Genomic DNA, 17,578 nt, shown 5'->3' on the forward strand with positions numbered 1-17,578 from the left:
GCCAATGAGTGGCACTTACCAGGGCCTCATGAGTGCAAGGGAGTGCAGAGGTTGTGAAATTGCGTGTGACCGCAAGACATCCGGCGGACAATGGCGCATGCGCCCGACGCGGCAGACGAAAGCCCAGCGCGCCGGATGTATGTAATGTTCAGATATTGGTGTGCATGTACACATTTATTGAATAATGCTTTAGTTGTAAGGATACAAGCAGTTTAAGAACATGAAAGGAAAGATTGACGTTGATCGCTGAGAAATATGCAATTTAACTACATCTTCGGTACTGAAGCTCAGAAACTAACCATACACATCAATAAAATTCGATAAGGCGTATAAACTCGCTGATATAAATTATGTATGTAATTAAGAACATTCCGGTTAACAACAGGACAGCAAAGGGCACTGAAGAAATAAAGCCACTGAAGTGAGTTCAATAAAACTTCGTAGACTTTTGTAACGTTCAGATGGAAAGGAAACCGCAAGGAAGTGGGTTCAACTCCAAGGCCTCGTAATTATTAATATCCCGTGAGGTTTATTTTTGTATGATTGTAAAAAGAATAATATGATGGTGAAAATAATCAGTTGGCTTACACGTGTACATGAGCTAGTACTATATGGTAAATGACAAGGGCTACATAATAACGAAAGTGGTCATCAGAGAGTATCAAATGAAGCGATCTATCAGACGGGTTGTTACCGCAGGCCTTGTTTATAGGGAATCCTTGCATGTGTGGGAGCCGCATAGTGCAGAACTGGTTTGTCTATGGGTACCAAGACGTCAGATACCTCTTCTCGTTTTTGTTGTCCTAGTCCAAGAAAGACACTGATGGAGAAATAAAACAAAATGAAACTAATACGCAATTAACTTTCAAAGAGATTACATTAATTTTCTTTTTTCTTTGAACCCCCAACAATTGAAGTTTCGAATTTTACAAAAGTTGGTACGGCTATTGAAACTCTTAAAATTACATCACGAATTGCGAAAACAACATTTCTTTTGTAACTGAATCGTTTACTGTAAGGACGAATTATAAATAACCGTATATTTTTCAAAAGATTTACAAAACATGACCTAACTCTTTTGTTTGGCAGTAATTTTAAGAGCGGTTTCCTGGCGAGAGCCGCGTGCGCATACTGAAGTATTCGATCACGTATGTATTCGTATTGTTCATAATTACTGATATTTAAAACTAGATTGACAGTAGGGTATATAGGAACTGTAGCAGCCATTTATTACCCGCGACCTTCAGCACTAAATAAGTCTGATAGGTTAATTGCTGTGAACAGATTAGTTTTTAGCAGTTTTTTTGGAGCACCGAAACCCGCTGCTCTTTGTTTATGATTCATAATTACAATACGATGGAGAGGCAATCACACAACCTGTCATTATACTGTACAAATAACTACTTATTTATACATTCTGAGTGTGGCGAGTTAATTTGATACCTGTAACGGCCATGTTATCCTATTCGTAACCTCATTTAGGTATTTATTTATCGATTGGCCAATTGTTGGCTTCATAAAAAAGGGTTTCTTTATTATATCGCTATATTTCATCGGCCCGATTCTCATAGTTTACTGTTAACAAAAAACTAATGTTATTTATGGTAACGTAGAATTAAGATTAATATGCTTATTTTTTTGGGTGTTATTCCGCTAAGCTGGATGATTATGATTTGTGGCCATTAGACCTACATCAAACGCTCGCGTGTGACCCCTGCATAGTGCAGCGCTGACGCCATGCACCACAGAAAAAATCACAACAGTTAGATTAGCCGATATCTACAAAAAGTGTGTTATTTACCTTGGGCTTTATTGGTATCGCGGACTTTTTGTGAGATATTAATATCTGGGCGCTTAATAATTTTATGCCATAAAATTTATATGATGCAGAAATAATTAAGTGGTCGTAAATTCGAGCAGGTGGGATTAGTTCATAAAGAGTTCTCATAATGCGTAACAGATTCGTCCTCCATTAAGTTGTGCAAGAACGTCCCGGCGCGTCCTCTCCGGCGGCGCTGCGGCTCCTTCATCTCACCGATATTAGGCAGATACCCGAGCAACTCGCCGCGACTCAGCATAATAGGATATTATAATAATAAGATAATAACACGTCTGCTCTAAGCGGTACGGCGAAACGGCGCGCTTTTTTCCCGCCGCCCCGGTGTTGCCATGTCTGTCTCGCAGATTCATTCCCGCCTGGTTTAACTAGTTCAAGGTTGCTTCGGATGTCGTGCTCGTGAATGGGCGGCTTTATTTTTTGTTAGCAATAGGTCGTGGTTAGGTCACCGGAGTCACCGGCTGCCGGAACGGACCATGTCGTAAAGCAACACAAAGGATCTTGTGTAGTCTGCCCATACTCACATCATCTCATAGACGTACCTAGCTATTTGTTATTCATTCACAAATTGGTTTCGCAAACACAATTAATTATCCGACTGTTACACATTTGGAACATAACAGCAAAAACAAAACGTTGTCGCTAAAAGGATCCGATTTAAAAATTAATTAACTACTTATGATAATAAGTTTTGGGGCTCGGACAGAATGCATATTTAATTGTGGTAAAAACATCACAAAAAGATGTCTCGATGACGAAGACATTAAGTTATTTTGTAACAGAGTGCAACGCACGGGGAACTGACCGCGTTAGGTTGGCAACCCAGGGGAGGGCGCAACTAATATGCGTCCAATCCAACCGTAAACGATTATTCGAATTTCGAATGTGCCACGTGACCGTCATTTTGCGGCGTTTGAATTTAAATTTGGAACGCGTCTTGAACGATCAGTTCGTTAATTAAATTAGGGTCTTTCGTTTATTAGGTCTTCAACTGACCGTCACATAATGATGAGGAGTACTTTAAAATTTAAAATAAAAACAAAACGTCATCACCCGCAGAATTATTGGTGCGGAGAATATAAAATTGACATTTTACTTTCCGGGTTCGTTCGCCAGGTGCTCGGAGACCACCGTGCTATCGACGCGACCGATACAAAGTCACTTACAAGTAACTTTGTTGACAAAAAAACACAGGCCACCAGCGCACAGTAAGTCATCCGTGCATACATTAAAATAATCTGCGAAATATCAAAACATCTGTCAACCGCCGGCTAAACACTTTGATCTATGAGCTGGGGTCTGATCCGACTCGAGTCGATGACGAAAATTGCTAAAAAACCGAGTCACGATTTTTCGCCACTCGAATTAAGTTAGATTATTAATGTGCCAAATTAGTGATGGGTGGCTCTAATGAGATTCTAATTTGAAGTTTATTGTTAGAATATCAATAAGATTTTAAATAATGAAGCTGTATCAGCGCAAAAAGTTGATTCTCTATTTGAGTCTATGAGATGATGACTTAATTTGGGGTAGAGCTTTTTGGATCTGTATTCCTTGTAGCTCAAGACGAATTTTCAGAGATGGCCAATAAATGGGATGTTGGTTTGAGAGTTGCGCGAGGCACTTGAGAGACGGCGCCAAATGAGATGGAAATGTGGCCACAAGGAGGCGAGTGGTACCCTTATTGACCTGGATGTGAGAGGGGGGTGCCGTAGATAAAAAATGGCATCAATTGTTTTCATCCTCGAGATCAAACCGAACTTTTTCGATTTATGACTTTCGTGTTTAAAGCTTTATTGACCAATACGTCGAGATATTGCCATAACCTCAGTTGAAACCCATTCACACAAGGCTTCGTTTGTCTCGCGAAGCTTCGTCCATTATTACACATAAGAGCCGTGACGCTATTAGTTTTTCGTCTTAAAGTGATAAACATCTAAATGAATTGTGAATCATTATGTTCGAGGCCGATCTTTATGTGAAATAAATCGTCCGATGAAACGCCGGCCACATCAAACGAGTGCGGCTACTCCGCAACCAGACCACCACTTAATATTGACCTTCCGAAATGCCCCACAAACTTAATTCTAGTCTGAATTATTAACATACAGGGGACAAGAGGAAGGTCACACTAAACTGGCCACCAACACTCAGATTTGTCCAAAACCGTGAGATACTCCACAGAATATGGAATTAGCCGAAACAGACATATGCTGGTTTTGGTTAAAAATGTCGTCGGCATTTTAATGACTGTTCGGACATACCTGAAATATCGAATTTGTTATTTATTGCCTTTGTGTTGTATTTAGGACAAAATATCCAAGATTGCTAAACGTTCTTAAAAATAATTAAAACTTGATTTATGGATGATCAAGTCCATTTAATTGATTTTTTAGACGGAATAAGTAAACGATTTTAAATACCAAAGTGATACGGTTTTGTTTGAAAAATAGTTTAATGGTGTAGCTCAGCAATTACATTGCATACATTTTCTGTGTGAATGGTCCCGGTTCACGGCTGGTCGCGCCCGTCAGCTGCTCGGTCCCTCGGGCTCCCACACTGCCACCTCGCCCAGTTACCCCTAATTACGGGTACTGGGTTTCTGTGTCAACACTATTTAAAAAGCTCCATATGGCTTTACATTCAAATTAGAACTTCCATATTTGAAATAGTCGAACTGGAATTTTATATTTCGAATTAGAATCGGCGTCGCTGTCTGCTGTCTGTTAGATTGTAACGGACAGTTGCGCAGAAAGCTATCCCTTACATAGTGTTAGCTAATCGTCGCACAATAGATCACACCGCACACTTTCACTCACTTTCGTTGTTTCCTTGCCAACTGTTCGACATTAAAAACAATATGGCGGAGAACAAAGGTCCATTCGAGCGATTCCGGCGCAAAAACAAGATCGGTTAAAGTTGGAAGTAAAGGGACGAAAAAAGCCAATTTCCAAGAATCGTTGACCGCGATGCCAATTATAATAAAATTGTTGTTCAATACCACCCGCGGAAAGGTTAGCCAGTTAGCATATATTAAGTTATGGAGAAAGATGCAGGAATGCTCTATGACACGCGACGCCGTTGTATGATAAAGCTCCTACTAGCGTCTATAGTCTTGCGCGGTCTGCGCTTACCGCTTATTAAAACGTTCAGTAGCCACTTTAATTAAGGATGTCAACCAGACGAACATCTATAACCGCAAACGAGTAAACTCATCTGCCCAGAAATTCCACATTAATGATGTTCAACAATGCTACTTTTCGCAGATTATTTTAAAATCGCTGCAATTTTGTTGTCAGGATGCAAGCAACAGTCGCGTGAGCAGCTATCGTGTGCCATCTTGTAAAAAGTGAGCAAATAGGGTCTGGCTCCGAAATCGATTGTCGCGAAAGGATGTCGGTCTGTCGGTACATCGTCTCGATTCTAAGGACTATTACTGAGGAATGCCACCCCGCGGCTCTCGCTTTCCGAGCGCAGCGAGCGCGTGATATAATCGTTTTATAGTTTATTTAATGCGGTCATTTTCGATACTTGTGCTTATCGATATTCGAAAACGATGCTCGATGGTCATATATCGAATACAAGACTTGCAGTGAATTGAGGCTGTCATTTTAAAATCTCGCTATTGTTGTGAGCGCGGGGCACGCATTACAGCGCGCAATGCGTTTTACGAGACATTTTTCAATTACCCGCAGAAGTTGAAATTACAGGCCGGTGCGTGCGCAGACGATGCGTGCGATTTTTTCTTTCAATTGATGTAAAAAGGCGAGTTCCATGGATCGTGCCCCAGGTGTCAATTGCTATGTAAATGTCTGTAAAGCAGCCCCTGATTGACGCAATTGGCCAGTTTTAAATTATGTTATTGAAACCAGACTGTAATGTGTTGTTTCATATGCCTCGAGTCAAGCTGCTGCGGAGGAATCATCTGCATTCTTTGTGTTTTTTTGAATACTATGAAGTTGTTCGTTGCATGTCTTGGAACTCGAAGACGCCTATGGCTGCCGTGAGCAATGACACAATACGCAATTGCAGTATATCGTTTACTTATTTAAAATTCTCTCTTTTCTCCAGAAAAAGAAATGGGAACGTCGCAGTTCTGAGAAAGGATCGGAAAGTTTTAGGAGCTAGTGAGCTTATCTGCGCGCCTCATCTCGAACACTTGGTGAGTTGTGTGGCAAAAACTTGGGCAGGTGCAACCGGCAGATGTTACAACCTCAGATTGACGGCTTTACGTACGGAAATACCAAATTTTAAAATAACTATACGTTTTTGTTAATGTATTTCGGGACCATTAAAGTTAATTTCGTGTTATCATTATCCGTTCCACCACCACGTATCAAGTTTGAGGTGAAAAGATGCGGAAAGGAAATGTGTTTATTTTTTTATAACGACTGAACCACGTGTCAATATCATTCGTTATTTCCTACCTCCATCAGTAATTCATTTTCGACGCTTGAGTTGTTTTCCTGAGCGGCCGAACAACTGGCGGTGTTTTGACCCCATAATTTTATTAGCATGAATAAATTAATAGTTCCTTTTTATGAGTTTAAGGTTTATTATTTAAAGTTATTTCATTAATTTGAAATTACGAGCGAGACGGGCACGCGACTGTGACCGCTGAAGTGCCGTGGACTCCTGCACTACAATGTCAGTGCCGAGTGGTACCAACCATCGAACCGATCCCCAATTCAAAACAAAACAAAATTGCGTTTCCGGGCGCTGGTCGGCAGATGGCGCCTTTCCGCCAGCTGCGCCGCCTCCCGGGAACTCTCCGACTCCGAGCTAAGGCCGCCTCTCGAACGCAATCGACGAAGACCACCGCGGACCGACAACCTAAGTAACCTGACAATAGCATTTCTTTGTACATCATTAGCTTATTAATACAATGTAATAAATATTTTCATTTCATTTAAACACGCGACTGGTGAAGGTAAACATGTAAGGACAGGAGCGACCGGAGGGACTTCTTTTATCGAGCGAGCCTGCGCGCAATCTTTAATTACAACAGCCTCCGATACCGACAGGTGGCTTATGTGAACCTTTGGAACACAAAAAAAATGCTGTACACAATAATTAACGACGCGAAATAATGTACCGGCATGCGAGACGAAAATCTAAAGGCTCGACACGCATCGGCCGTCGGGGGCAATACGACACCGCCCATTGAACACATTTTCACGAGGGAAATATCGGCTTACACGCTGAGAGTTCGCCACCCACTACGCACACTATAGTCCCACAACTAGACCTCCACTCGACGCCTGCTCTCCTGGTAAACAGGTTCTCGCAGTCAACAGGGAGGATTAAATTTATGGTTCTGTTAATGTGATCAATCCCGAAGCTTACAAAATAGATCAATATCATCAATTCGATAAAAGCTCCATTAAAAGGAATCTAAAAAATTTACAATTTTCAAAATCAATGGGTCATTGCCGCACCCTCGAGGTCACAGTAACACGGAACGTGCGCTACCCCACATATGACAGATAAGAAACGTACGCAAATGCGACAATAATGAACTTCTGCGTCGTAATAAATCCCTCTTCAAACGTTTAAACGTGCATTTAATTTATGGTATAAGCCTGATTAGTGTGCAGGTAGACCGAAAGGTGCAGGTAGACTCTTTCACGGGAATTTAAAGAACCCGTGAGTTAATAGCGGTCCCAAGCTCTCACAAGGACCTTTTTTCGGTGGTCACTTTAAGATACAGTTATGTTTCTGACAAAACATGGGCCCTTTTGTTGCAAGTGTTAACAATTTTACAATTTCAGAAATTTCGACAAAGCTTTTAGATAAGAATTCCTTTTGGTGTTGCGTGTTATTGTTTCGAGACAAAAGTAAATGCGACACCGAGTTTACTGAGCGTTAAAATTGTCAGCTCATTGAGAATGCGCGGTCAGCGATCGGTCCTTGAGCGCGGCGTGTTCGTTTTGTGTCGCTCCTGACTCCTTTCATCCGTCTTGTCCGTGTGTGTTCACATTAACTCATAAATTTCCGCTTATTGTGATAGACGAGCGATAACCCCTGCGTCCGCAGCCGGTAACAAATACGCAATAACTCACTAATAAAATGAATCATAGGAAGTTCTACAACATTATTAAAATACGTACGAGCAGTCGCGTTCAATTGTGAAACATTTGTTTGTCCTAGTTCACGTGGGGCGCATCACCAAGGGTTCGCGCTCGAAGCTAAGTTCAAAATCGGTTAAACCTGTCTATGCTTATAATGCCCTAGTAAGTCAAGTTTTGCCCCTGATCAACCTGGTTGATTTATTTAAAACACCACGTTCTGGCTATTCTTGGCTAATAATGTTGTACTTGCATCGCCGCAACAAAAACACGTGCAGTCAAATAAAACGTACATTTACTTAATGGTTTCTTGTGAAATCTTTCAGAATAACTTTAACTATAAAGCTTGGAAGCTTCAGACGTGAATTAAACTCATTTAGAAAAGGATACAATTATCAAATTACATCTAAACGCCGGTGACTTCCAAAATGTACAAAAACTGCTAATCGTCATAATTAAAAATGATTGCGGCACATTTTAAGCCCCACTTCGTCTATGTTCGTCAGCTAATAGTAGTCAATTACAAGATTAACCAGGCAAACAGTTGATTACGCGTTCAATAGGCAAACGAGTGATTAGTGGTGGCAAGTGGGGCAACTGTTAGGTGTCAACGGCGGGTAGCGCGACCGTTGGGTCGGTTGCTGGTCGCACGCACGGTTTCGAAACGGAAAGCGCAGCTGCCAGTTTGTCGGTTGACGCAGAATGGAGCTTTGTTACTGCCCTTTTTAATATATTTAATTGAGGTACTTGCTAGTAGTTTTCCCTTCTTAAAAAATGTTTTGTCATTTTTTACTAACAGACCTATAACACTTTTTAAGTAGCTTTATTTATTTGTGTGCCTGACTTATGACAGCAATTGGTTTATAATTTAAAACAGATTTCGAACGGTTAATTGTAACATGTGTTCTAACGTTCATAAACAACAGCCGTAACGAATGCTCACGGAGTTCGATTCGAAGTTATGAAATATTTGAATATCACGCTTGTGTGGCATTGAAGGGGTGAACATGGACACAAATCTAGATGCCTAATCTACAGCTGAAGATAGAAATGGTCTAAGATTAAAAAGGCTTGATGAAAAAAATGAAGAAAATAGCAAAAAGCTCATTAGCAGTAGAAACCGCTATTGTAAAGTAGTATGATGACATTCATATCGAAACAGTCTTTAGTATAAATAGGCGACATTCTGTAAGTCAGCCGGGTACATAGGTATTTGCCACATGCTGCACCTGCCTGCATTTTTATTTTTGTTGTTTTAAAGCGGTTGAACAACAGTCGCCCGATACAGCGAGCTATTGAGCGGGAATCGAATAGTTTCGGTAAACCTGCAGCGAATGCCATTCAGCGATTATTCGAATAAATGAAATGCTCAACAATAAATCAAAATACGGACAAGAAATTGCTACCATTGTATCTCTTAAGTAGTTTTGCTAATACGCAGTAGATAACTGTAATATTGTCAATTTGCAACAACCAAATAACAGCGCTTTTGAATTCAGTATTTGAACTGTTCATTATATCGAAAGTTCTTTTAAGTACTTCACGCTTCGTAATAGTGTTTCCTTGTTATGTGATGGTTGATAAGTTAACTATTGTTGAGCTATCAATAATCATGTGAATGTGAAGACGGTTAGGGCAGGTGGCGCGCGCGCAAGGCGGTTGGCAGATGTCAGCAGCGGCGATAACTTGGAAGAATTCGTAAACGGACAATTTATTATAACGTCCCTAACTGATACTGGGTTTAATGGCTTTTGACGGCATCCACGAGTACCTTCAAGTTAATGCTTGTTTATATTAAAGGCTTTTGAACGGCCTTCGATGTGTTCCTTAACACATGTTACGAAATTACGCCATATGATATCATGTCCTCAGTCAAGGACCTTGTTCACCCATGTACAGATTGTTCACGATTATTTATTTTATACCATGTTCGTTTCCGTGCTTATGCCAGAAACCATAATTTTCATCGTTTACTGAGCTGATTAAAAAACTTATTACTAGGCAATATACGCAGCTAACGGAATTGCCTAATACCAACTTGTCATTATGACAGAATAACTAATAGTAAGGCCAAGGCTACACTTGGTAACTAATGAAACAATTTAATTATAAATTCGTCAGTTCATGTTCAAAAGCTTTTAATATTAATCAGCTAGTACAGTAATCATGTAGTGAGTACATGCTCGCACAGCACACATGTGGCGTTGCTAGGTAGAACGGAACAATCTGTCATGGCGACAATATTTTGCACATCTGCGCTCTTCGGACTTTGACTCGAAGACATTAACATCATATCCTGTCATTAAACCTTCACGAGAAAAACATACGCTCCATTTTTTCCCCACAGTAATGTAGTCCGCGACAAATAAATTAATCTCGGACAGAAATTGCCATCGCATAGTTCTCTCGGCAAATAACCGCGAACGTGTAAGGCGGAATAATGAAAGTCGCCCGCGGGATGGCCGCTTATTACTAGCCCTGGATGAAGAGTAAATCGAAATGGGAGTGAGTCTAATTCGCGGCGCCGGCTGACAGCCCGAGATGGATTGTTGTCAACATTAGTGCGGGAGCATATCGACTTGTCGCTCTATAACATTGCCCCCGCCGACCACTAACCCGTGATGACATAATTTAATGCGCGATCAATCTAAATTAGAACCAATAGCTCATAAAATAAGAGTCCATTTCACTGCGCAACGTCACGTCGTTGTGGCTTTACGATCCGATCACAGCCACTCTCGTCCAGGAGTACATGTTGCGAGACGTCTGACATTCGATTTCAAGCTCAGAAACAAAACGGCTCAAGGTCTACAATTAAACGCAGGAGCGGTTTTCGCGCCGGATTACGGGCTTATTCGTGCTGCCGCGGCAATTAGGAAGTCATTCATTAGGGTCCCTAAGTTTCGCAGACGTGGGGGTGCCGTCGCACCGTGACGTCACGCTGTTCTTTCGCAACGCGCTATGATTCCGAATGATTTCTAGTTCGCTGCGCCTCGCCGCTACTTAGTGCTCGCTTCGAAAACAAAAAGTAACCATGTTTAAGAATGCTGGTGGTGCGACGTGCGCAATACAAACAGGAGCGAGTTAGTTCGGGCTCGGCGGTTTCTTCCCGCGGCCATGGCGCCACTCCGAGCGACAAGGACGGAGAAATGCACCTTAAAATAACCCTCAAATTCGACGTAGTAGATACAGAACTCATACAACCGTAGATTTCATTTCCGAATGCACGATAAGGATGCAAGATGCGGTTAGCGGCGGCCCAGAATGCATCTGTCAAGACACACAAAAAATGGGGCCCTGGAATTTCGGGACGTCTTGGCAACGTCGGGACACATGCTTGTTTATTTTTTTACAACCGGAGTAGTTTCATTCAAAAATTGTCAACGGATAGAGGATTTGTGTAATCTTGTTAAAGATATATCAGTCAGCCCGTTAACGACCAATTTAGCGACCGTTCAACAGAATTTATTTAGACCTGAAGTTGACATTTATCGTTTTCGAATACAAACGAAATCATGTTGATGTTTATAAATCTATTATTGTGTAAGGTCGTTCATCGAAAGTATTTTTCTTGAAACCAATTGCTGTTGCAGTGGACGACATAATTTCTAGCATTATAAGTGTAATTTCTTCAATACGACAGTCGTGGGAAACGCATAATAAGTGGTACCTATCAGTTTCGCTTTTAGCGTCCCATTTCCGCTTGGAGTAGCGATAGTACAAGACAGCGGCGCGGCTCGCGTCCACCAGGCGGGCAGCAGTGTGCAGGAGCCGAAGCCTTGACCCTGACTGCGGTGGCGTCGACCGGAACGCACGCCGAGCCACATTGCGAATCTTGCCGATTGGCGTTCACTGCCTAGCCGGTGTTGCGATCTTAGTACATTCCGCTCACACGTGTGCTTTACGAGATTGTTTTCTCTTTCGTTTATGTTCGAAAATTACATCGATTAAGTTAAATACACCGTGCATCTATTTTCAATAGTGGCTTATTTTTGCGGGTTCTTCACTAAGAAGTTGAACATAAAACTGGTTAATTATACAATCCTCTAACTTTGAGAAGACATTGACGGAATGAAAACACGGCTACTAAGCACGTCGAAACGGCCTAGTAACGTCAAAATCGAGAGTTATTGTTGAGAAAAAAGTCATAAGTATCTTACGGAGTAAACAGACCGGGAGAGGGGTAAGCAGTCATTGATGTAGAACCGGTTGTAGCGACTCGTCATCTAGAACCGGCTTGTGACGGACAGGGATGAATTACTCACCGAAACGCTGTGGTTTGGGAACACTGGAACTAAACGTTACGAGCATAGCTCGCATGCCGACCCGATGATACGAGATCAATTCTGAACCGCATAGCTTTTATGATTGTAAAGATGGCGTATCCAATCCCACCGGAAAGTGATGAACATGAACAGCTTAAAGATACAATGCATTATCATAAAGTATCTGTCTTGTAAATACCGCTGTGACAGTCCGACAGTTCACCTTACAATACATCGGATTCACAGATGCAAAAACATTGTTCGGCGCGCCACTACAAATCAAAACAACAAACGCGCCGACAGGAGGTCCGATCGACATCGACATCGAGACAATCATCGACAATCGATAGTCGATCGATAGTCGACGCGGGTCCGACACGAGTCGACAACCGGACGTGACGTCACGCCGTCCGTGCGTAAACGCGAGAATTTTAAACAACCTCCTTTTGGTATATTGCGTTGTCTTGAACAGATGTCATTGGTACAAACAAAGATGTCTCATTCTTTGACATTTTATTACCATGTATTTAAGGTTCAAGATTACATAAAAAAATGCTCGATCAAAGGATAGACTTATTTAATATTCACACCGTATGAAAAGTGCGTTGTTAAAAGGTCGTATTAGGTTTTGACACGAATTGACAATAGAATATAGCTGAGGATCCATGGAATTCTATTTTTACCTTCTTTGTTCTACTAGGTAGGTACCGGTACGTATATTTATTTGCTGATGCCTCATGTGAAGGCTAAACACGAACTTAAAATGTTGGTCAAAGTCTTCGCTTAATTTATTTGAATATTACCATATCGTTTTATTTGGGCTCGCAAAATTTAAAGGATAGCTAAGGGGAGCAATCTAAAGACCAACAGACAAAATAAGTTTAAAAGAAATGAGCAAAAATTAAAGTACAGGTAGATTTAAAAAAAGTTTCTTAAAGATGTGCTTTATAAAGGCGCTGTTCACTAAAGTCTGCCACGCGGAATGATTTTGCGAGTCCAATGCGTCAGTATTGAATTACTGGCTATTGTCATGAGTATTAAAATTTTGAGCATCTTCTAAGAAGTTTTTACGATTAACTTGATATTTATGGGCATTTTTAGAGAGCTTTTTTTCAGGTATTTGCTCAAACTTATCTGGGACAAGGCATAATAAATAATATGCTTTTGAAGTGAAAAGATAAACTAGGCGAAAACTAAATTCTGCTAAATGAGGGGTGAAGTTGTAAAGACGAAAAGTTTATTCGGGAATTAGTGCAAAGTTTTCGAAACAAGGTGATTGTTTCTTATCAGATTGATCGAAGTTATTTCATACACAACATAAGTCGTTCTAAAAACATCTGCCCATACAGGCAATATCAGTAAAATGAGGTCAACAACCTAATCAAGATCAAAATACCTTTAAAAACGTATTTTTTAATAAGCGTTAATACTTGTGACATTATAATAAACTTAAAATTGAACCCTAAACGTGTTTGAGAAGCTACTGCAAAGACTAAAGACTCCTTTATTTAGTTTTTATCGCGAACCGATCAGAATAAACCGGAGGAAACAGAACGTAACGCCCTAAATATAACAACTGTTTTGAAACCCACGGCCCACCTTATCGCATTAAGTTTACGGCTCTCCTAATTGTATCTTTCCATTTAAATAAGAGACAATCATTCGATCCTGTGAGCGTTTAACTACTTTTGAAGACAACTTTATTTGTCTAAACTCTCATGACCCATCAAAATTGCATTTAAAAGATTTACTTCACATCTTGTTGATAAGTTTTCAAAATACCAAACCTATTAAGCACCCTTGTCAAAGGGCCAAAGTTTCTCATCTAATAATGTTAACCCAAATCCAAAAGCTATAACAAAAGGGAGGTAGGCAGCGAGGTGAATATGAACCGTGCGAAATTCTTCGCTCCGTGTACTATATAAAGGACGCGTAGTTAGACAGAGTTGTAAGTGAAGCAGCTGCCTTTTTTGCTCTCGTTTTACAAGTTCCTTAGTCTGGAAATGCAAGGGACCTCTATACGCGTTGCCTACCTATAGTACAAGTATTATTGTTTCGTTCTACAGCTATGGGAAAGGTTTCCGAGCGAAACGACCACTATTAAACGGGTCGGATCGAAATAGGTACCAGTTTTTGTATAATGCGATATTATTATTGTTTAGTTTTTTAACTTTTATGTTTATCTTTTGATGTACGCTGCAGGGCATGATTTAAGATCCGTTTTCAAATAAATAAATGTTAACACGACCTTTTTAAATCTAGAGCCTGAATAATAATAACTTTAGAATGCTTGAATTTAATTAAAATATCTCAATTAGTTCTTTTACCTGAGCTATACCTATATTGATCTAGTGTTTGTTTGAACAATAGACGCTGAACGAAGCTTTTAATTTTCATTCAGCCGTCAATGATTTAGCTAATGGAGTAGGTTTTATCAGCGTAGGTATGTATGCCACGAACAAGGGGCGGTTCTGTTTTCTAGACTGTAATGATGTATTTGGTACAACACAATTGTACGTGACTGTACCAAGGTGTTCAAAACCGCGGGAAAAGACGACCCTCGTCTCCTTAATACCTCGATCAGTTGGAAAATGCGAAAGTTAAATAAACTATCAAACAAAACGCTTTTCAAGAATGCCAAATTAAGTGTCAAGGTGTAGGTACCGAGACAGTGAAAATAAATAAATAATTAAGAGCCCAGAGGTACCAGGGCCACATAATTGTGGAGGATCATGTTTGTTTTAAAAAGTGCAGGTAAATAACGATTATCGTCATTCCTTATTTGTGTAAAAATTTGGTATGGAAGTTATGTGACTGTTAAGTTTGTGAATGAATGCGTACCTACGGTTTAATTTATAGCATTTTAATAGTAGAATAGTGTGTGAAAGTTGTACAGATTCCGCGGATGACGTTGATATCGACTGGGACTATTATTACCACATTGTCGTAGGTTATGTACTACATAATTTACGGAAATCTACACCCGGGATACTTATTTCATCATAAATATTCATAAAGATCGTCGTAATAATCATATTTTAGAGAACGGAGGTATTTATTAGTTAGGTATTAAAGATCGAGTCGTGTATTGTATTATGCTAATACAACAAAAGGAAAAATTGGCGACTACTTGAGACCGGTAATGACTTTAATTTATGGCAGTAGATTATTCCGTATGATAGACTAATTATATTGCCACATAATTTACATTCGTAGATAATAATAAAAAATATGTATCACGAAATAGGAGTTCATTAAGCTCTAAATAGGTACAAAGGTCATGCCGACATAGATTACTAACATAAACATAATAACAAAATTCTTATTTCACGTGTAAACAAACTACGTCTACGTGTAATGTAAACCTACCTTTATATTGAAGCTTCGTGAAGTGGGTAGTTTGCTTGCAAAGAAAAAAATATCTCGAGGGTGAAGCGAATTCTAACAAATGACCTACCTGTATCATTACATCGCGATTTGTTAAGATATGGACCAAAATACGTAGATAATTGATTTCTTACCCTGAGACCGTGGATTTGAAACATTTGAACCAGATAAGGACTGCTGAGTTCCTTTGGCGGCATTTTTTGCTCATCCCCAACAAAAAAGAAAACCAACCCTTGGGTATGGTTTTTTGCCGAATTGTACCTTTTAATTAGAACCAACGAAAAGTTTTTTTCGACTTCGAAACCCAATTTGGTTTGAGTGATACCGAGAAATTAGATGGATGCACATTATGTCAATTTGTGGGTAGCATTAAGTATGATGATGCAAGAATGAAAACTATTTCTTATTTTTGAGTTGCGGGTAGACAATTAGAATTTCTACACTACGTAATTTCTAATGAATACCTACGTATAATATTCACTGTAATGTGCAAGTTACAACTATGCAATCAATGAGAACTTTGTTATCGTGACGAAACAGACTTGGTCGCACTGGACCGAAGCCCCGGGCAGCTTACAAGCAGAACTTAGCTCTGCGGAGCTTCGCTGGTGAGCTGCGAATACGTACCTACTGCGAGTACCGATCGAGAGTATTTACGCAGCTAGTTATACGACACTACGACATACAACGGCCATCGGAGCAAGCATAACAAATATTACGAGGGTAAACAAACAAAAACAATGTACATTTTTCGCCGGTCATCAAGTATTCGCACGGAATCCTGTCACTGGGTGTTGGTTGTGATCGAACATAACCTAAAAGCGGCCGGCGGCACGTGCGCCCTTACATAAGGGTGGCGCGGTCCAACCCCGCCGTCTGACACCGAATAACCTCTACAGCTGTTCGCGTGGCGCGACACTAGGACACCAGCGGACAGCAGGAGACAGCACGGACTACTCGAGAGCGGTACCTTGGCGGCCGACGATCTCTGCGACGTGCTCCGAGGAGGGCACCGGCACGCACTCCGTCATGTTCTGCGACTTCTTGGCGCGGTCCTCGGGCGGCGGCGCGAAGCCCAGAGGGCTGGCCAGCGCCGTGTTCGACGGCAGCGACTCGCCCAGGCTCAGCATGCTCAGCTCCAGCGCCAGTTGGAACGCGCGCTGGTCTTCCACCAGGCCCCCGCCGCCTCCCAGGTCCCCGAACAGGCTTGACGGCATTTCCACTTGAGAAGCAATTTTTATAGATTTACTGAGAGGTTGCCCTCTCTGTCACTGGTAAGATAAAAATTGGGGTGCGTTCGATCGTTTCAAACGCCGCGTTTTGTCATGAGAGACGCACGTGTGTCTGGCGCGCGGCGCGGTGATCAACTGAGTTGCCGGCCGGCGAGCGCACGCGCCCGGCGCGCCGGCGCGGGGTGGCGGCGCGCGGGGGCGGGGGGAGGGGGGAGCGACTGCAGCCTGGGCGGGATGCGTCGCAGCTTCCGCCCGCCCTGCCGTCCCCACAGCCGCCGCGTTAACACCTTGCCGCGCGACGCTAATTATTTCGAGATCACGTTTTATGTTGTAGGTGGACGCCGGTGATAACACGCGTAAAAATTACCGCGATTAATGGCCAAGTGTGGCGTTGTAAATGTTAGTAACACACACCATGGTTAAAATGTTAGTAAACATTTTCACACATTTACTTAATATAAAAATGCACTATACCAACAGTAGGCTGTTATCAATTAAGTTGAAGCACGGTATTGATACCGGAATAACTAGGTACTTGCCAAGAGGCGAGCGGGCGCGATGTTCAAAGCGCGATAAGGTCGGCGTTTGGCGACGTCTATTGTTTTTATCGCACCTCGGCTCGGCTGGCGTGGACACCTCTAGTGAGACTAGTGGAATCAATACCCACTCAGCCACACCAGCCACGAGCCACTACGATCTACCTCAACGTAGCTTTTGCGAACCAAACACGGAATAAATAGTGAGGTTTATGAAAGTTTCATTTGAATACAGACTAGGTAGAAAGAAAGC

The 17,578-nt window shown here is 41.4% G+C and overlaps 1 protein-coding gene across 1 annotated transcript in view; it reads right to left on the reverse strand.

Moving 5' to 3' along the window:
• LOC110376920 (RNA-binding protein MEX3B) overlaps positions 1 to 16,934 on the reverse strand; it is a 52,968-nt gene extending 36,034 nt beyond the window's left edge. Inside the window, exon 1 of the mRNA XM_049846106.2 lies at positions 16,528 to 16,934. Coding sequence (XP_049702063.1) covers positions 16,528 to 16,774 — 247 coding nt within the window. The 5' untranslated portion in view covers positions 16,775 to 16,934. The remainder of the gene's footprint in view (positions 1 to 16,527) is intronic.
• Positions 16,935 to 17,578: the final 644 nt, after the last annotated feature.

Source organism: Helicoverpa armigera, chromosome 17, assembly GCF_030705265.1.
Source record: "Helicoverpa armigera isolate CAAS_96S chromosome 17, ASM3070526v1, whole genome shotgun sequence".
NCBI lineage: Eukaryota > Metazoa > Arthropoda > Insecta > Lepidoptera > Noctuidae > Helicoverpa > Helicoverpa armigera.